The sequence below is a fragment of the Podarcis bocagei genome (assembly GCF_964188305.1).
Source record: "Podarcis bocagei genome assembly, chromosome: 6".
NCBI lineage: Eukaryota > Metazoa > Chordata > Lepidosauria > Squamata > Lacertidae > Podarcis > Podarcis bocagei.
In genome coordinates this window covers 43,491,961-43,513,602 of record NC_138130.1, presented here as the reverse complement: position 1 = coordinate 43,513,602, position 21,642 = coordinate 43,491,961, and the positions used below count along the sequence as shown (strand labels likewise).

Below are 21,642 nucleotides of genomic sequence, written 5' to 3'. Positions count from 1 at the left end.
TATATTGGAGTGGGCAACCTCCAGCCTGTGGGCTTCCCGCTTGCCCTGCAAGGCTGTTTTCCACAAACCATACCCACCTACCTTCCTGTGATGTCAGGCAGGGAGGCAGCTGCTTTCCCTGTACAAAGCAGGGTTGATCAATCAGCTTGTGTGTGTGTGTGTGTGTGTGTGTGTGTGTGTGTGTGTGTCCCCGTCCCCTTGGTTTCGGTGTGTGAGATTAATTTGCACACTTACTAAATTCTATGGAACACAATGCTTACTTCAGCATAAACATGCATATAGTTGGGTTAGAAATAGTTATTAGTGTGACTAGCAGCATGAGACTTCCAACAATGAAAGTAATTTTACATGGTAATATTTTAGCACTGCTTAATGCTATTATTCTACTTTAGTAGAACAAGAAGCCTTATACACACTGAACGAAACACTGGTACAATTCTACCAAGAAGCAACACACAAGCAATTATCAAAATTAGTGGAACTTTTATTGGCAGATTCTTAGCTGTGAATTGTAGAAGAAAGCAGTCAGTTCACTTTACCAAAATACTTCAGTTTTCCTGCAGGATCTGGAATTATCTGGATAAGGAGAAAAAAGTCGCAATCAAAACCAAAATAGTCTAATGTTTGTTATATATCTGCTGTATAAAGTGAACTAAGTCCTGTGCTGATGATTGGATGTATATTAGACACATCCATCCTCCAATGAGTTCCCCAAGATAACACAGGTACTCAAATACCCAACGGTACTTACAAATCTTCTCTTGGCCACCACATTCTCATAGCATCTTCAGGTTTGATCTAGACACATGCAGAAGGCATGGCTACAGCTATTAGTGTATTCCTGTTTTCATGTCACAATAGTTTGATGATACAGAGTACCCTACCGACTCATGTGCCCTACCTCTCCTGCTGCTGCTCAACACACACATTTCCTGGTAAGAACTACAGTTACATCAGTTCAGATATGGTAAAGCAAGGGTGGGTAGCCCTGGCCCTCCATGCATCTTATCTTTCCCTCTCCTCTCACTGGCCCTGCTCTCTAACAAGTGTTTTTGCTTGTCTGGAATGTGTCCATGATCTTTGATAATGCTTCTTGATTGTATGGATTTTGTATTTTGTATTTTCTATTTTCTGACTGTGTTCTTCCTGGATATGGTGACACATACACCCCAATCATAATGTGAACATAGGATTGCACTGATAAGCACCATGGATTTTTCTGGTACCAAGGTGCACCTAATGCTCTTCGGATTGTACCCAAAATCATAAGGGGGAAGATCGGAATCATCGGTGTCCTTCAGTAACATGTCAGGATAAAACAAACTACTGTAGGGATGTAGAACTGTCTAGAGAACGCATGCAGTGTTCTTTTGTGACCTGTCTACAATTGCACTTGTAATAAACCACATGTTATTCCATTGCTGCACTTGTCAAGTCACTGGCCAAAAAACTCAGATTAATATCCTTAACTTTGATGTTTCTTTATTCTGAAAGTCCATAATGTAGAAATAAATGGCAAATACTTATACAAAATGTTTATAAAGACTGCAGCCCTGTGCATACACACTCAAAATTAACTCCAATTGAATTTAAGGGGACTTATTCCAAGTTAAATGTGCATAAGACTGTAGCCTAAGTGGATGTATTCAGAGACTGGGAAATCTATTGACCAACGAGCATACTGTTATAAGTTAAGAGTGCAAAATTACTAGTACTTGTGATTTTTTGTATCTTACTGAAATGCTATAGAGTTCTGGAGCAGGTTTTTGCACAACTATAATGCTATTCATGTAGCAGTTATCTAACATGCAAGCACCTTAAGGAAATAATTCGTCTTGATTTTTCCTTCACTGTGTAAAATCTTAGCAAGAAAAGCATGCTGGAAAAGCTGATAGAGATAAGATGAAGAAGTAAAAGGCAAAGTTTCAAATGGCATTCAAATTGCCCATGCATTGCTTTTGGCCTGCTGATAACATTCCCCACATGACATAAGATAAAAAAATTTCAAATGGAGCATTCAAGGAAAAACTACCGGTATGTTCCAATTATATTTATAAACACCAACTTACTGTTTCACTGCCTGGTCTCCAACCAGCAGGGCAAACTAAGGAAACAAGGAAAGGAGACATTAAGCTCATGGTTAAAAATAACCCTGCCTTCCTATTCCTTTTATTCTGTGGAACATGAAAGAAATAATTCATTTTCTGCAACTGCAAATCTATATATGATGAGGTAGCTGAATGAAGTAGGATTTAATCATAGACTGAGAACTTTTCAATTAGTTTTACAACTAATACCAGGAACCAGGCATCATAGTATTGAAGGCTGCTAGAAATGTTAAGACCAACAGTAATTTGTCAAAATATCTAACAGTCTCAGCTTTCTTACTTGCTATCTAGAAGAAATCTTTCTTTTCTGTGTAGGCAACTGAATGTTTAACCCTGCAGGAAATACCTTCTCCATGTTCGTCAGTATACTGGAATGCTTGTACTAGACGAAGAGTCTCATCTACAGATCTGCCAACAGGAAGATCATTCATTGTGATTTGTCGAAGATTTTTCTTGCCATCAATAATGAACAGGCCTCTGTGGAAACATAAATATAAGAGAAATTGGCAAGACAAATATCAATAACCTCATTCTGTGCATATATATATTACACCTGTCTGCGAAACACCTGTATCAACTCTTCACCGAAAGCAATACATTTTATTTCACTATGGGATCTAACTATGCACGTCATAGATCCACTGAAATAACTAATTGCTAACCGAGATTTTAAGAAATGTGCTCTTGTTCTAGTCAAGTTTTTCTCTCCAATAGACTGCTGTTGTAAAATTAGCAATTATGATCTTGCAACTTTTTTAAACACAGATTTTTGTTGAATGTAACAGAATTTTGATACAGCATCATGTAGGAAAAATATGACAATAATCTATAACTATTTGAGTAGCAGACAGAGAAGGAAATGGAATAGTTAACATTATACCTAAGAGCATGTCCTTGATCCTCTAGGTAAACTCCATAATCTTTTGAGATCTGGTGTGTCAAATCTGAAAGAAGTGGTATCTTTATTGGTCCCAATCCTCCTTGCTTCCGAGCTGTATTAATCCTATAGCAATGAAGATCACCAAATACTTCAGTGAGAACTATTCCATACCTGCACTGTCAACTTAGTATCATTCACAGTATCTACTCTACATGATAGGTGGTGAATTTAATGGACCTGATCTAGTCTTTGCATCTCCCTCACCCTCTCCTGTGTACACTTCTCCACAAATGGAAGTTTCCTGACAACACATGCTTCCTGCCATTGACAGGCCTGTAACCGGGCAGCTATACTCATGGGATGGCTGCAGTTACTTAACAGTCCCAAGTTTCCAATCAAGATTTCTGCTTTGTACAGAAAATGTAACAGCTAATAGTAAGTTGTGTAAATGAAAGGGAAAAAGGACTTACCATGCTAAATGAGTGAACTGCGAGTCTACTGAGCAAGCAACCACTTCAGCACCTATTGCTCTGAATTCTTCAATTCTGTCACTAAAGGCAATGATCTCCGTTGGACATACAAATGTGCTAAATTTAAAGAGAGACCAAAACGTAAATTTCTAAAAAGAACAGATCCCTACTTATAACCAATCACTAAAACAGAAATGAACTGCTTTCTGCAAAGCACTCAATTTCCCAGCTATTTATTTATTATTTTCTTTTATTTATGCCTGCCCATTTATAGCCTTCATTGGTCACTGATTCAAGGATGCATGTAGGAAAACAAGTTTTACTCCATTACAACTTCTAAAACTCTAGCATCCTATTCTAAACATTTTTGGCAGTGTATTCTGTTCAACCATTTTGCAGTGCCAGAATAACAACATATTATGTGATGTGTCCGCATAGCTGTTGATATGTGACATCCTAAATACTTATATGGTGCTACAGCAAATATTTTGAGTGAACTACTAGACAAAAAATTCTATTTCCAGTCTGAAAGCAGCAGTCAAGTTCAACATTATTATGTTTAATAGAAAACTATCTTATTTGTCCTTCACTTCAAAAATCAATCAACTATATATGGCAGTGGGATGGATGCCAATTACCAGGAGGAGGGACGAAGTAGCAGGAAGATTGGTGTGATGGGGCACACTGGTGCAGCCATCCAGCACTCCTACCAGTGTTCCTGTACCACATCAACCTCCCCACCATTTCACTGCTCTTGGTAAACAGCAGTAGCCCTGTGGCCAGCAAAGTGGCATTGCTGCTCCACACCACTGGGTGAGCTTGCTTTTGCTTGCTACATAGTGCTACAGGGCTCTGCTATGTATAGTGGGACATTTCTGGAGAGTAAGGGCCCTGAGCATGAGTCCTTGCTGGGCTGTTATCCCTTTTACAAACTAACAGCTTGCATAGAGACTACTACCATATCTCTAGGAGGCCCTGTCCTGTTGTCCTACTCCAAAAAAATCAGACCACACAAGTTCAGAATTAGAAGGATTGATGACCACTGCATGGGAGTAGCCAGGAGGGGGGGGGAAAGGGGAGGCAGGAATTATGTTGGGGATGGGGCAGAACTGAGTTATCTGCGATGCAATTGGTCACTTAGTTAGGTTATTTTTTTTTTATTTACTTGATGGGGGGCAGCTGCCCCCCTGCCCCCACCCATGGATCATTGTGAATTTCACACATATTACCCCAGCAAACCGAGAAAACACTTAGGATTATAATTTGTGGGATTTCCATAGCCACTTTCATAATTTTATATTTTCTAATTCTTTATTCCTGTTAAATAAGCAATTTTTTTGGCCTAAAAATGAAAAGACTGCTATGATCAGCAAGCATTATATTGTGAAAATATACATATATATCATGTGTTTTGCTTACAAGTCAAGTGGATAAAAGAAGAAAACAAGGTATTTTCCTTCGAAATCCGTTAATTTCAGCTCTTTAAACTCTCCATTGATGACTGCTGTTCCTTCCCAATAGGGTGCTGGTTCGGAAACTAAAAATGAAGGATACATTGTACTTTAATTCATTTTGCCTGATTGTGCTGGGATATAAGTGCAATATTTCTCTTTGAATAGATTAAAATATATAATGTTCATTTTAAAGAAACAATGCTGGAAGAACTCAAATATTGGAAAAATTATTTCAGTTGTGGTTCTTATGACTTACAGTAAGTTATTGAGAACTGGTGTACCAACAAACATACACTAATGCCATAGCACACATTTTTATTTATTTATTTATTTGCCGGTGATGTGTGCAACACAAATGTTTGGAACTATGTCAGCACAAATTTGGAAATTCATAGGATGGGTGAATGGAATATGTTGGTACTAAGGTGTGCACTAAGAAATGGCAGCTAAAGGGATAGGTGCAGTGCTGAAGATTGGGATTTGAGGTTCTACAAAACTTTTGTTAACTCACACTTCACAAGGTTAGAGTATGATATCATCAGAAGAAACCAGCTGGATTCAGGCCAAAGGATGCTACTTCAGCATCCTATTCTAGTGGTAGCCAGACAGACACATATAGGAAGTCTGCAATTGGGACCAGAGTGACTAAGCACCCTCCCTGTTCTGATTCCCAGCAGCTGATATTCAAAATATATTGCATCCGACAGTATCTTCAATGGCACTGTGAAAGGCAGCAGTCTAAATCATAGTAATCAGTGCTTGGTGACACTGAAGATACTTGATGAAAATCATAATTGAGCTATATAAAAAATGGGCCCAACTGCAGCCCAAGTATGAAAACTAAAGAATCACTGTCCATTGATTAACAAAACTCTCTCTGTATCTACTCAGACATAAGCCCTACTGAATTAAATGTAAGTACAGTATGTATATGAATTAGGATTGAACCTAAAGACATATACGCAAAGCACCTTCTTACTAGATCAGTTTATGATGACTATTTACAAAAATAGACAAGTTTGTCTTCTTTGCAAATTGTCTAAAAAACAAACAAGAAATCCACCAGATTATTCAATCTTGCAGTTTTCTTACCAAGAGGTACTTAGGTGAAACCTTTTTGAAAAACAGCATATTAAGTTGATTGTACTGTAGTACAGAATGCCACCCTATCATTTCAGAATGCTGTAAAACACATGGCTACTCACTGAAGTACTGTGTTCAATGGGGCTAACTCCTAAGTAAGTAGGTGTAGGATTGCAGCCTTAAACTACTTCTTTTAAAAACCTCTCTGCACTTTCAAAGCAATAGCCTTTGTCTGACGTGTCCTTACAAAATAAAACCACCTCTAATCAACTGTGCACCGACAAGGAAAGTAAATATTTGAAACAAGAGGGAGGTGCTTCTTTTAAATTTAACCCATTCTCACGCTACCATTTGCGCTGGGTGGGGGGAAGCCTTCAAAACTCTACCCAATTTGCAGGCAGAGAGCACTTTTTTTTTTGCTTTAACCTGCTGTTCCTTTTTCGAAGGCGAGCTTAAGAAGAAACACGGATGAGGCCTGTGGCCACTTGATTCTGTTTTGCCTATTGCGGAATAAGCTTTCGTGTTGTGCTGCGAAACAAATTATTCCACCATAAATCACTTTTCTTCTTTGAAGGCCTCTCTCTCTCCCTCTTTTCTGCTGCAAGAGATCAACAACGACAAGAAGCCACGTTGCGGCAGCGACATCATTTCCCGTCGTCGTCCCCCCAATTTCCCAGCAGCGTCTCTAACTAACACGGCACGTCCTGCGCGTCTCAGCAGCACCCGCGTTTCCCCCACCCCCGTAAATTCTCTTCCCCGCAAGGGAACAAAACTGGAGCGGGGGCTGTGGGTGTGCGGGGTTTTGCTTTGCTTTGCACAATGCCAACGTCGAGATGAACAATAACGAATAGTAAAAAAAGCAGAGGGAGCAGGGAGGGGGAAAGGCTGGGCTGAGGGGCTCCTCCTGGCCGCCGCCCCTTCTCCCTCAGCGCCAAGGATGAGGCGACGAGGCAGCCGCCTCTTGTCTCTCTCCCTCCCGCCTTCCCGCTCGCTCCTTCCCTCCCTCGCCTCGCCGGGCCTCTCCGGCACCTACTCTTGGCCTTGCTGAGGTGCAGCGAGTGGTCTCGGACAGGCACCCGCGACGCCTCGCCCGGGTACACTTGGCCCCCCGCGTAGTAGTGGCACTTCTCGTCGCCCGAGCCCTGCGCAGCCTCGGCGGTGGCCGCCTCCTCGGTCATGACCGCCGCCAGCACCAGCAGCACGCCAACGGCCAAGGGCCGCGTCGCCAACCGTCGCGGGCGCCTCGCGCTCCCCGCCGCCCCCTGGCATTCTGCGGGTGTCCCGGCGCGCGGCAGCTCCATGGCACGTCTCGCTGGCCCCCGGCGAAGGGAGGAAAGAGAATGGAAGCGCCGAGGCCCGGCGGGAGGAAGAGGCAGGCGCGGGAGCCCGGGCTGCTTCTGGGGGCGGGACCCGACGGCCGACACTGACACGCCCGCCCTCTTCCCCTCGCGGCTGTTCCCCGCTTGTGCTCCGCTGAGGCGCAGTTGCGCATGTCCCGCTGACTGCGCCCTAGTCTGTGAGGGGGAATGCAGCCTCGTCGCGGGAGGAAGCTTGGCCGCCCTCCAGGATGCGCCTCTGACCGTTGGGCATGCTGGCCGGGGCTGAGGGGATCCCAGCAGCGCCTGGAGGGACACGGGTTCTCATTCCCTGCTTTAGGTGACTCGAGTGTCAGTGCAACACCGGATGTGTCATAACCACAGCATCGCATTCCGATCAGCAGCTGAATTGTTACACTTTGTGTGGCATTTCCCCCCAGAGTAATCTGAAAAGCTGCATCCCCAAAACTTTCTCTGGGAAAGGACACAGATGTCTGAAGAGCATCTGATTCACAGCTGCTTGCTCCTTTTTGGAACTGAATCGCTGGCCATGAAGGAAGCATAGAAACGTGTTACCATAACAAGGACAACAGCAGCAGCTCCTATTTGCATTCTCGTAAAGGGAAAGCAATGAAAGACCCAGCTTCTCATTAACAAAGTGTCTAATTCACTTGACCAGAAACAGGTGCTAAATCAAAAGTGATTTATTATCAATAAATGAAATCCAGGACATGGTAACCCTGTGCTGAATTATCAAGGACACGTTTTCACTTTTTTGCAATTGGAAAATAGGGGCAGAGGGGAATTCAGTGAAAAGCAGCAGCAGCCACCAACTCCTGTGTGCACTTCGACTGCTGCCAATCCTGTTCTGCCATGCCCAATGCAGCTCATGCAGACCAAACTGAAGTTTGGAGTCAAACTGTGTCTGCACACAGAGTTTTTCTCTACATACAACTTTGCTGACTGGAAGCCCTTTTGAAGTTGTCACCTCACTCAATGGCATCAGCTGGTTGCTATGTGGGCCCTGTGCACCTGCCAAAATGGTCTGAGGGGTGGTGGTGGGAGAGGTCAGAATCTGGAAAAGGTGACCCACCCCTGTTGTAGAGGTGCTGCTTTTTCCTTATGTTGTGTGAAAGACAGAAAAGCAATTTTAAATGTACTTGTACAGTATTTGATTTTTAAAGTGATTAGTGACTGTGCAGGAAGGCATTTATAGCCACATTTCATGCTTCTTGCATTATTGCTGCCAAGGAGTGTGGTGGAGTCTCCTTCTTTGGAGGTCTTTAAGCAGAGGCTTGACAACCATATTTCAGGAGTGCTCTGATGGTGTTTCCTGCTTGGCAGGGGGTTGGACTCGATGGCCCTTGTGGTCTCTTCCAACTCTATGATTCTATGATTCTATTATGCCACTTGTGAACATGTTATGTATCTGAATCTCAATTTATAGTCCACCCACCATTTTTCTTGTATTGAACTACAGTGTATGTATTTGGGAATGTTTTCCTCTTTATGGAAGTGAGTTTTATAGAGGCAGATTTCCCTTTACCATGTCCCTTCTTCCCTCTCTTGTGAAACTAACAATGTTGAGGCGGAAACCTTAGCACTTTCATGGAGGCTGTGAGAGCATCACATGTCCATCTCACTTCTCTGCTGCTGTTACTGTTACTGCTCAGCAGAGCAGGCAGTTTTTTTCCTACTTCAAAAATTATGTATGCACAGCACACCAGTCTAGTTGCACACAGGAATACTTTTATCAACCAAGAAACTAGAGGCACAAGTGAATCTGATATCATTTCTCCCTGACTGTGTCAATTTCACAGGAGAATAGGGGAGTAGGAGGAAACCATGAAGGAACTAGCAGTATTGCAGGCACATATAGGGCAGTCTGGCTGGTATTTAGGAGAGGAATGTGGAGAGATGCCTTCTGAAGGCACGTGACATTTCAGGCAGGAAAATAATGGTGATATGTTCATTAACTGAAAGGGAAGGTTGCCATATCAAAATTAAAACAAATTAAAATGCACATGCATGAAATAAAATTATCCATTAGATACTAAACATGTTGGCATGGAAGCAAGTCTCAATGCTTCAGTGCAACTTGCTTTCAAGTACAGTGGTACCTTGGGTTACATACGCTTCAGGTTACATATGCTTCAGGTTACAGACTCCGCTAAACCAGAAATTTTACCTCGGGTTAAGAACTTTGCTTCAGGATGAGAACAGAAATCATGCTCCGGCGGCGCAGCAGCAACAGCAGGAGGCCCCATTAGCTAAAGTGGTGCTTCAGGTTAAGAACAGTTTCAGGTTAAGTACGGACCTCCAGAACGAATTAAGTACTTAACCTGAGGTACCACTGTATGTGCTAAACTATTCTTATGTGGCTTAGAATCAAAATTCAAAACATTAGTTTTCATGGTATCTTTCCTAGCTTAGATTGCTCCGGTTCTAGTCATTTTGGCTCCCTTTCGTTACCTCTGTCCTCAGTGTCTTCTACCTTCCTTTCCATCTGTTATTTTTATACTCAGGGCTTCTGTTGAGGCTCAAGAGCAACAAATATTAATTCATTGCAAGATCAGTTTCATGCAATGTTGGGCTCAAGGAAACCTATGAGGGCTCATTCTATCCTTTGCCTCCTATCATTGCCTTTTCTGTGGTTGTTTGTTGAGAGCAAGAGCTATCTTTAAGAGCCAGAGTGTCTGATTGCCAAGGATTTGTGAGGAATGGCGAAACCCCCAGTGTCCTAACACAAAGACAGCTTACTGATTTACTGCTACGCTCTGAAGAAGAGCTTCTCCACTTTTCCCATCTTGGAACAGTCAAGGTATTAATTTTCACTTCACTTGCTCTCTGTTCTGAACTGCAGGCCCAAAGCAGGGCTCGGGGGAGGGGTTGGGTACAGGGATACCAAAGAAGGATGTCAAAAACATCAGAATGGCCAATTCTACTGCTTTATTAAAAGAAGATGTAGACTTAGCAGCAAAGCGGCCTGCTAGGCTTCCCAGCCTTTATAGATGCAGGATGGACACCAAAGCAAGGCAATTGCTTGTCTGCGCCCAAACAAATGTGCCTACATTCCTTATACACAAAGCAGCGTATGTCACTTTGTCTAGGACATATCACTTCACCTGACCAGATGTGGGCATAAGCAGCAAATACCCAAGTCTTACAGATGGTTCCCCTTTCTGGTCTCAGAACCCAGTACCCCAAGCCCACAGATAGGAGTATTTGCATTGAACTTCCCTCTTTAACCTAATACAGCTCTGTGCATGCCAGTTTTGTGGTAATTGCCTTCTCCTCTCTGTAACTGGCATTAGGGTCTTCTTAGCGCTATCCAAAGGTCAAATTTAAATACTGCCAGTTTCTTTGACAAACTGCATAGCAATCAATCTTCCATTTTTGTAATATACCTTCCTTGACACTGTGATTGCTAATTCCCTCTGGTACAAGTATAATATATATGTAATCTGCCTTGTACACAGTGACTGAACTAATGACCTGACCACTTTTCCTCCTGCATATGTGCATCTCCCTAATGTGTGTAGACAAAGGACTCAGTTATATATGCAAAAACAACATTTTAAGTGTGTTTTAAGTGCAATATACAATGGAACATTTCCAATATCTTTTTTTTTTCAGTATGGAAAATATTATGCCAAATGTAATATCCAGACTGCAACATGGCATTCATTGCCACTTTTTGGAGGCACTTACTGATATTTAACAATATTCTGCTGAAATTGCTAGCTAGCTCCTTTCATCTTCTCAAACTGAAAAGGGCATTTCAACAAATATATGGCACTGGCTGTCATATATGAGAGAAAATCTATAAAGCAGAGGGAGAGGGGATTTTCTACCAGGGAATAAAAAGAAATGTGGTTCCAAAGTGGTGTTATGCTCAGTAGAATGAACATGATGAAAATTACTAATTGGAAAAGTGAAATGTTCTGGCTCTCACTAAGACAGACTGGTGGGTAGAGTCATGTGCAGGGACTGCAAAGTGCCTCTAGAAAGGAATTCTGCACACATAAAGATTTGGCTTCCTGAGCAGCTTTTGCTTTTACAGTCCTGCCTGGAAGCAACTTCTGGCAATATCAATTAGCTAAACCAATGCAAACATGGGCTGATTGAACAATGGTGACAGGTTATTATCATCTGCTTAGACATTCTTGTTCTGGTGACTGCTTTCCATCTTTTGGGTGATGAAAGTAAATGTACTTTTCTATACAGTATAAGTCTGGTTATGATTCAGCTGAATATGATTCACAAAGGTGTTTAGTTTATCAGACTTATGATGTACCTGTTCAATACACCTTGGGGGAAAATGAGCATTAAGTAGTTATTTTAAAACCACAGTTCCATAATACAGTGGTACCTCGGGTTACAGACGCTTCAGGTTACAGACTCTGCTAAACCAGAAATATTACCTCGGGTTAAGAACTTTGCTTCAGGATGAGAACAGAAATCGTGCTCCGGCGGTGCAGCGGCAGCAGGAGGCCCCATTAGCTAAAGTGGTGCTTCAGGTTAAGAACAGTTTCAAGTTAAGAACAGACCTCCAGAATGAATTAAGTTCTTAACGCGAGGTACCACTGTGTATCTCTTTAGCACTGCTGAGGTATTGTTTCCTGCAATCAGTTGGAGATGGCATTGAAGTAGTGGTTCCACACATATCAAGCGATCCTTCTCCATGGCTAAGATCCTTCTATAATGCTTACTCAGAAGTCTGTCCTCTTCAGTTAAGGTTCTTTTCAATGTTAATTAAAAGCTCCCTATCCCTTTTATTGCTTCCTGTTCTGTGTGGCTTTTAGGTTACTGATGAATAGCCTGTTAATTACATCTGGAACAGTCACCTTCATTGCCTATTAATATCAGTTACAGTGGTACCTCAGGTTACATACGCTTCAGGTTGCATATGCTTCAGGTTACAGACTCCGCTAAACCAGAAATATTACCTCGGGTTAAGAACTTTGCTTCAGGATGAGAACAGAAATTGTGCTCTGGTGGCGCGGCAGCAGCAGGAGGCCCCATTAGCTAAAGTGGTGCTTCAGGTTAAGAATAGTTTCAGGTTAAGTACGGACCTCCAGAACGAATTAAGTACTTAACCCGAGGTACCACTGTACTGTTTCCAGAGTGCACTTTTTCTTTCTGAATTTATAAAGCAAAAGAGTACTATTTCACTATATAAAAATGAAAAGTAAAAAAATGACGAGAAGAAATTGGTAAAAATATAATCATAATTAAAAAAATTATTTAAATGGAACACCAGTTCAAAGTAAAACAATGCAGTATCAGATTAAGAAGGGAAAGTCCCCACAAATCACGTTTGGTGGGGGAAATAGAAACTTCAGAGTGCAAACATCTAGGAGTAATAGTATCTGGTTTCTCCATAAAAGGGGAGTGGAAAAAAGGCAATTCCTTGCTAAACTGCCAGTGTGGCATTTGTCTGTGTGTATCCATAAAGAAGGCTGATCGCCGAAGAATGGATGCTTTTGAATTCTGGTGCTGGAGGAGACTCTTGAGAGTCTCATGGACTGCAAGAAGATCAAACCTATCCATTCTGAAGGAAATCAGCCCTGAGTGCTCACTGGAAGGACAGATCCTGAAGCTGAGGCTCCAATACTTTGGCCACCTCATGAGAAGAGAAGACTCCTTGGAAAAGACCCTGAAGTTGGGAAACATGGAGGGCACAAGGAGAAGGGGATGACAGAGGACGAGATGGTTGGACGGTGTTCTCGAAGCTACGAACATAAGTTTGACCAAACTGCAGGAGGCAGTGGAAGACAGGAGTGCCTGGCGTGCTCTGGTCCATGGGGTCACGAAGAGTCGGACACGACCAAACATCAACAAAATCTATCTATAGCTATAGTTTTTGCAGAGTGGATTTAACAGACCTCCCAATATTTGACTGCCACTTCCCAATGCTTGTCAAATTAATCTGTCAAAATCAGCTCTGAGTCTTATAATTCTGAACTGAATTCATAGCACATGCATGTGTATGCATGTGTCTGAAAATATCTCTTTCATTTAAGAAATGCCCACCTGTGGGCTTGTGTGTGCATTGGACATGCTCTTGACTCCATTTGGAAATCTCAGATAATAGCATTTGCACAATGCTTTTGAGTTTCTAAGCAGGCACTCCACATATATTATCCTGTTTCTAAACCTTGCAACAAACCAAAGAGGTAGGACAATATTATTATTCCTGTCTTGCATATGAAGAGGGTCAGGGCATAAGCAAAGAGAGCACACCTTGCCTAAAGACACCAAGTGAGTTCCTGGTAGCGGTGGGATTTTACAACAGGGACTTATTTAATCTTAGACACCTGCTTTACACCTAGGAACATGCAGTGATTGGTTAGAACGTCAAATAACATATGTTACATAAGCAAGGATCAGTGTAACTATTTGAAAGTCCCTTGGGCTTAGGAGTGGGTTAGAGTTGTTTTTGGAAAGATGTAGATACCTCAATAACCAGATCGCTATTAATTTTTTCAATAGGTGGCAGTGTTCTCCTACTTTCATACTTTGATGGCAGATTTCACAGCAGAAAAAAACCCCATGAAGATAATGGCCTGGATCCAAACTACCACATAACAACTGTGTTGTTCTGTTACAATATGCTCTAGGTGGAGCTGCCTTTGAAGATCTGAAAACTATAGCTGGTTCAGAATGCCGCTGCCAGACTGTTGATATGTGGTGCGTGTGTTGTTATTTAGAGCATTTGACTCCATTGCTATTTAATCTGCTTTGCGTCCTGGTGCGTTTCTCAGCCCAAATCAAAGTGCTACTGGTTGTCTTTAAAGTTTAAAGACAACAAGTGGTACTTTGAATTCCGCTCAGAAACACAGAAGGAGCCATTGCAAAGCTAAATGATTTGCATTTAAAGGTCTGGTTGCTCCTACATGGCTCTGTCTATCTATTAAGCTCTTATGAGGAGACTCTGGACCACACCTCAATGCTGCCTGAGGTGTGCTTGTTGGTTATGGGGGACAAGTCTTCTCAGTGGTGGATCCTAAGGTCTGGAATCTTCCTCAAGAGGTTTGTTCATCCCTTCCCTCCTAACCTTCAGGGAAACAGCCTTGTTTAGAAATGCCTTTTATATAGTTTTGTTTTTAAACAAATTACTTGTGGTTTTAAATTGATGCTATTGTTTTGTTCTGTTTACAACCTGTTTTGGGGACTCCATTTGGAGTAAAAAGAAGGATATGGCTATATGAATAAATGAAATAAATGAATGACTTCTGCACTCTTAATGGTGTGTGTGTGTGTGTGTGTGTGTGTGTGTGTGTGTGTTTCTCATACAGCAGGGAGTGTGGACTTTTGGTCCTTTTGGCCATGCTTGCTGAAGCTGATAGGAGTTGTAGTTTAGCAACATCTGGAAGGCCAAAGGTTCTCCTTTCATACAGTATATGAGGGAATGGTTGTAACTCAGGGGTAGAGCTTTGGCCTGGCATGCAGAAGGCCCAAGTTCATTCCCAGGCATCTTCAGGTAGAGGTGGGAAAGAGTCCTGCCTGAAACTCTGGACAGCGAGCCATTGCCACTCATGGTTAAAAAAAACATGTACAAATGGTCTTAAGTGCAGTTTTCCACATTGTCAAATCAATTTTCAATTTGTTAAAAGTTCTCATGAAAATTTATCCATATTTTAGTGCAAATTTCTTCTCATACTCATTTTTTGTATGAAAAATAGCTTTACAGTGGTACCTCGGGTTATAGCCACTTCAGGTTACAGACTCCACTAACCCAGAAATAGTACCTCAGGTTAAGAACTTTGCTTCAGGATGAGAACAGAAATCGTGCTCCGGCGGCGCGGCGGCAACGGGAGGCCCCATTAGCTAAAGTGGTGCTTCAGGTTAAGAACAGTTTCAGGTTAAGTATGGTTCTCCAGAACGAATTAAGTACTTAACCTGAGGTACCACTGTATATACAAGCAAGCAATTTCCTCTTATTGCTTTTTGTATGCTATTTTCACTAATCTAACATTTTTATGTAGACTTTATCTTAGTATATAGTATATACATCTATGTACACAGCACTTGACTGGAGAAAGATATTACAAAATTCAAAGATGTGTAACTTTAGAAGGATGCCTTTGTTTTGGTTTGCAAATAGTTTTGGGAAGTGTGGATTAAGCAGGCTTGCCTTGAAGTGTAAACTGAACTAAATTTCTCTCCCATCCCTGCCCCTGCCATATGCAACATAGCAAACTTCTTTTGCAACATGAGACACAGTTGCAAATGCAGCAGAATGAGGAGGCGGGAGGATGAGGTGATAAAATCAACCGCACCGCTTCAGGCACCATTTTTATAATGCTTTCCAAGATATGATGGGAGTGGGAAACCTTTGGCCCTCCAGCACCCATCAGTTCCAGCCAGTAGAGCTAATAGCCATGGGTGATGGGAGTGGGACTCCAACAACATCTGGAGAGGCACAGTTTTCACACCCCTGATATAAAAACTCCCTGCAAATAAAATAAAATAAAAACATTGCATACCCGGAAGAATGGCTCTAGCCAAACACTTTCTCTGCTGAGAACTTTTTTTTTTACTAACGGAGTTGTTTTTACCTTGGAAACATTTAAAAATGTGATTATAATTCATTCTACCGCCTTCAAACTCTTCCATCACATTCCAGTCTTCTTTTGCAGCATGTCTACATACAGCCTAAGGAGACTTTCTAAAGTAATGTGGCATAGGGTGGCAGAAAATATCGAAGGCCAAAGAAAAGTAGTTGAAAAATTGCATTGGGCATGCCCCAACCCCAGGGCAAGCTAAAGCAGTACTTTGATCTATCTGTGTTATGTGATTATCCAATGATTATTTCAGAAGGGTGGGACTAGATTAGGGGTATGTGGAATCTGAAGAAGGAAAAAGAGTTAAAATTGTGTATTTCCTAGAACAGGCAGAGAGGCAAAGGTGGCCAGAAAAGAAAGAAAGGGAACCAATGGAGACAAACCAAAAGCCACCATCTGGGGCATTTTAAATGTTAAGTGCTTGGCGTGGGATGCGTTTTAATTGGTCAGGAGAGGATATATTAATTGCAATTTATCCCTCCAGGTGCCCACGTGTGTTGGTTAAACAGAGTTACAAAATCCCATTCTTGGCAGCAAAATGAAAAGAATAAGAATTAGGCTGTAAAGTCTTGTTTTGAGCAAGTCCAGCTATGAAGTAAGCTGGCTCCCCTTTCTTACCCCACTTAATAAAGATTCAGTCAACAACCTGGGAAGTAAGTATAAAAATATAATCTATTTACTATAATCTTGCATTGGTTCACATCAAAGGCAGCAATAAAAACTACGCAGGCAAAATACTTACATTTACAATATAACCAGCTTCAGAGCACATCTGCCCCCATGTCAGGTCACAGGAAGAGAGAGAGAGGAACAGGAAGTACTATATGCTACTTCCTCTCCAGAAGAGGAGGGGAAATGACACCACACAGAACCCTCTCTACCAATTGTCTTTCTATGGCCTATCAGCTCTGTGGACTTAGACCAGGGGTCTACAACCTTTAAGACAAAAAGAGCCACTTGGACCCGTTTCTGAAGAAAAAAAAAACAGAGCCGCAAAACTCGTCATGATAAAAATAATTTTTTATCACTTTTTTGTTATTTCTTTGTTTGACCCCTCAGAATTACTTCTCCTCATAGAAACGTTAAATTGTGTGTGTGTGTGTTCTTCACTCCCCTTCAAAACAGTGACCAGTGTACATGCCCCCTTTCAATGCAGTGACCAGCGTACATGCCCCTTACAATGTAGCGGGCGGGCGGGCGGGCGGGAAGGTGACGTTGGGACGGTGCGTGACTAACGCACGCACCGCCCCCATGCGACGTCACAGCCAGTACAGCGCCCGCCACAGTGGGGAGTGTCGGGGCGCACAATGCGCCTCCTCCCCTCGCTAGTATCCGCCCCGGAGCCGCGACAAAGGTGTAAAAGAGCCACATGCGAGCATTGGAAGACACAAGATCTACCCACCTTGGAAGATTGGCAGATGCAACTAATGGATTACATGGAGATGGCGGAAATGACTGGCAGAATCCGAGACCAGGGAGAGGAGATGGTGGAGGAAGATTGGAAGAAATTTAAAATTTATTTGCAGAAATATTGTAAAATTTATGAATGTTAAAGACATTGAAATGAATTGCAGGGGCTTTAGCAACAAAGTAAAATGTAAGATTGGATTAACAATAGATAAATCAAAAAGGATATGAATCTGCTGAATTAATTTCTAAAAAAGAGATACAAGAACGGGAGACGTGAGGAAGTCGGGAAAATAAGTTAATTGAAGATGAGAAATTAAGAAAGAGGGAAATTTTTGTTTTTTGTTACTATATGTGTTTTTTCTGTTTTTTCTTTTTTTCTTTTGATGTGTTTAATGTTCCCATTTTTGTATTGTATTGTTTTTTGTGACTTTGTATTCTCTTTGTCTTTGTATGCTTTTTTATTGTGAAATTTAATTTTTTTTTTTTTTAAAGTAAAAGAGCCACATGCGGCTCCGGAGCCGCGGGTTGCAGACCCCTGACTTAGACCCTTCTCACGTTAATTAGCAAGAATATGCATTTGTTAGGTTTGGCTGCTAATCTCCCACACTTGAAGCATCTAGGGAAGGGAGCAACCCAAAAACTGTGAGAACACTTGTAAAGTGGCTGTTGTTGGTTTTTTTTTTTTTTTTTTTGGTAAGTTTCCATACATTCTCCTGGTGACTAGGATTGTGGAGGTAATGGATAAGTGAACACACATGGCCCTTTTGCTGTGAAGGACTAATGGCAACTTTCCCCTTCATGTGAGAATGCTGGCAAGTGACAACAGTGGCAAGTGAACATGATTATTCATGCATTTGATAATCATTTATATTCTTTAGCTGTATAGCCAGTCTGTTAGCAGACTTCAATGTGTGAATAATGTATCCTGAACCATGACAAATGAGCAAAGCCTTTGCATCAAACTGAAATGTTTATGACTGTAGTATAAATTTGGCATTAAAATAGTGCAGTGGACTACCTTCTGTTATTACCTTTGCCAGAGTTTTTAGTCAACTGCATTGAGTGGGTAAGGCGCCACTGTTTCAAACCAAATTAATTTGCCTGAAAAAGCGGAAACCTCTGTTTGTATTTCCAGAAGGGAAATGAAATGTAGGTTTTACCCAAAGCTTTACAAGATAGAGAGAGCTACCCATTACTTACCCTTATCTTGTCTCAGCAGACAGTAACACTCAGACTTTGCCTTGCTACAGAAATTATCCTGGACTTTTAGAATGGATTTTTAAAAAAGCCTGAAGGAAACCAAGTCTACATATACAGTGAGGAACACTGATCTCCAGCAATACTTCCACTTTCTGAAAACATCAGGAAAAAACAAAAATATCTGGTCAAAAGTACATGAGACTGAAAAGAACAAGATACATAAGAAAAAGATGAATCTAGACTTAAGCCTAACTATCCACAAATATAGCACATATTCTTAAAAATGTCATCCTGCATATGTAAGATGTAAATCCTCCTAATTTACTCAGATGTAAATCCCATTGATTTCATTCAGGGTAACCCCCATATAAATATTCATAGAACTACAGTCTATGCCTTGTTTTGACTGTATGGAACATACAAGCCAGTCAAACACTAGACAGCTTTATTTTAAATGATTTTGTGATGTATGCTGTATCCCTATTATACACTACTTAGAAACCATCATATTAAGCAGTTTTCTAAATTATAAAATGGGATGCGGGTGGTGCTGTGGTCTAAACCACAGAGCCTAGGGCTTGCTGATCAGAAGGTCGGCGGTTCGAATCCCCGCGACGGGGTGAGCGCCCATTGCTCGGTCCCTGCTCCTGCCAACCTAGCAGTTCGAAAGCATGTCAAAGTGCAAGTAGATAAATAGGTACCGCTCCAGCGGGAAGGTAAACGGTGTTTCCATGCGCTGCTCTGGTTCGCCAGAAGCGGCTTAGTCATGCTGGCCACATGACCTGGAAGCTGTACGCCGGCTCCCTCGGCCAGTAAAGCGAGATAAGCACCGCAACCCCAGAGTCGCCCGCGACTGGACCTAGTGGTCAGGGGTCCCTTTACCTTAAATTATAAAATAAATAAACAGAATGGTTGGGATTCAAAAGAAAGTCTACTCTGACACTGAATTTCTTACTCTCCCTCGAAGAAAGTCTCAGTAGTAGCTACTAGAGGAAGTTTTATTATACATTCAAATCATAGTGTGTGGCACTCATGTCACGTGACCTGCCTGTATCCCTATTATACTCTACTTAGAAACTATCGTATTAAGCAGTTTCTAAATTATAAAATAAATAAACAGAATGGTTGGGATTCAAAAGAAAGTCTACTCTGACACTGAATTTCTTACCCTCGCTTGAAGAAAGTCTTAGTAGTAGCTACTAGAGGAAGCATTATTATACATTGAAATCATAGTGTGTGGCACTCATGTCACGTGACCTGCCTCTACACAGGGCCAAGCTAGGAAGGCATCACATTTATTGCATTTCTTCATTTGCCCCCTCCATGGGAACTATGGAGGGTGGTAACACGAGAATGGGCCTTTTCAGTGGTGGTTCCCCACTTGTGGAATACTCTCCCCAGGGAGGCTTACCAGGCACCATTGTTAGATATCTTCAGGCACAAGGCAAAAATCCTCCTTTTCCACCAGGCCTTTGGCTTTTAATTATCTATGGCCTTTTGAATGAGTGCGATGTTTTTACCTAGTTTTTTAAATACAGTAATAGAATTGTCTTTTAGAGGGTTTTTTAAAGTAAAAATACTGGTTTAACTGTATGTATGCATTTGTTTTTTGCTTAAGATACTGAAAGTTGCTTTGAGCTGCAATGGCAAAAAAGCAACCATTACATTTAATAAATAATGATAATAATTGCTCCACCCATTTTGCCTCCAGCCCCACCCACTTTTTGCTTCTGGCACCACCACAGGCAGGCAGCTTTCAGATGGTCACCTGTGAGGGAAAGTGGCCTTCAGGCACTTAAAGTTCCTCACCCCTCAGTGTACATGGCAGAGGAGAACAGGAAAATAGCCACATCAAGCAAAATCCAGTGCCTTCCAACAAAATGAAGGATCCTCCTTGGTGGACTGGTGCAATGCTGCAAGTCAAAGTGCAAGTATTTACTCAAAACAATGATCGCAGGTGCCAATGTTCATAGTCTAAGAAAGCCAAAAGATTCCTGATTATTTTATATTTGTGTAATTATGTTACTGTAACGTGACAGGAAAATTAATTCACAGCTTCTTTTTCTGGACAAAGCCAATGTGTTCTTCCATCCATTCTAAATACTACTTTTTGGCCAAATAATGTGCCCTCTTGCTATCACCAAATTATTGGAAAAGTGCTGATTCTGAAAAGTGGTGAAAACATTTGCATTACTAACATGCCTGTACATTATAAAAGCATACAATTTGATCTAGTTCTAAGTGCCCTTAATAGTCCTGTTTGAGCAGCGTTCTAATATTCAGAATGGTATTCATTGATTTGGAATGATGTGTTTTGCGAAGTGAAATCCTGGGTAGTAATATTTCTTGATTCAATCTGCTTAAAGGAGGTAAAGACATAAAGATTTGAATTTCTAATGGGAAAGCAGTTCAACTGAATGAGCATATTAAACTTTGCTTATGCAAGCTTTACTAAGCATTTGTTGTATAACTGAATAGTGATAATAAATCTGGAAATAGCTTTTCTTTATTAGTGTCCCATAATGCAGTTAAAAGAATGGTAGAAAAAAGGATGTGCACTGCCTCATAAAAAAATGAAGGTCCAGGATGATCTTGTTTTCCATACTATTTATGACAGTCCCATGGCTCTGTTCCTAATTTTTGTATGTCCTGTTGCTTCCTGCTGAAACCCTGTAATTTGTTTGTTGTTGCTGCTTTTGTTGCTTGGGAGTGCAAGAATGCCCCTCCAGATAGTAATATTATGCATACACTGGGTAAGCATCGCAGAACAACTAACAAAGTAGAATGGCACGTGGATAGTTCAGTCTAAACCCACCACCAGCACATAATTATTACAGCCACAACATGTTGCAGAATGTACCAATAAAACAGCGACAACATGCCAGTCTACCTTAGACAGAAATATGTAGCTCAGTTCATTTTTCTTCATCGAACAGTCAATGACAAAGGTATGCGTTTTTGTTTATAAATTGTCCTGTCCCTAAGGGTTAGGTCCTTGGTATTCAATGTGATGTGCAAGACGGGAAGGTTGCAGCCGCCTCAGCGGCACCACCCAAACTTCAGGTGACGGACTGTTCTGCTGTTTTCCTGAGGTACGAATCAGAGGTACAGACTGAATGTCCTTCCAGAAAGGTTGTGTGGAGAGCAGTCT

General features: G+C 41.6%; 1 protein-coding gene and 1 long non-coding RNA gene across 6 annotated transcripts; one reads left to right on the top strand and one right to left on the bottom strand.

Moving 5' to 3' along the window:
• Positions 1–463: 463 nt before the first annotated feature.
• Positions 464–7,427, bottom strand: PRDX4 (peroxiredoxin 4). 4 transcript variants are annotated; one of them, XR_014009535.1, is made up of 8 exons: positions 7,029–7,427; positions 4,878–4,995; positions 3,459–3,575; positions 2,989–3,111; positions 2,389–2,585; positions 2,070–2,104; positions 752–798; positions 464–576 (listed from the first exon to the last, which is right to left on the bottom strand). XR_014009535.1 is itself a non-coding variant. In XM_081199471.1 (8 exons), the coding sequence occupies exons 1-8, from the start codon at positions 7,294–7,296 to the stop codon at positions 573–575; spliced, it is 843 nt and encodes a 280-aa protein (XP_081055597.1). In that variant the 5' UTR covers positions 7,297–7,426; the 3' UTR covers positions 464–572. The 4 variants fall into 4 exon arrangements, 3 of the variants coding, with proteins under 3 accessions (XP_081055597.1, XP_081055598.1, XP_081055596.1); XM_081199471.1 differs by having other exon boundaries at positions 2,455–2,585; positions 7,029–7,426; XM_081199472.1 differs by lacking the exon at positions 752–798.
• Positions 7,428–7,574: 147 nt separating this feature from the next.
• Positions 7,575–14,561, top strand: LOC308589911. 2 transcript variants are annotated; one of them, XR_014009538.1, is made up of 4 exons: positions 7,575–7,996; positions 9,980–10,132; positions 13,338–13,490; positions 13,807–14,561. It is a non-coding gene; the product is annotated as an uncharacterized lncRNA (long non-coding RNA). The 2 variants fall into 2 exon arrangements; XR_014009539.1 differs by having other exon boundaries at positions 7,575–8,417.
• Positions 14,562–21,642: the final 7,081 nt, after the last annotated feature.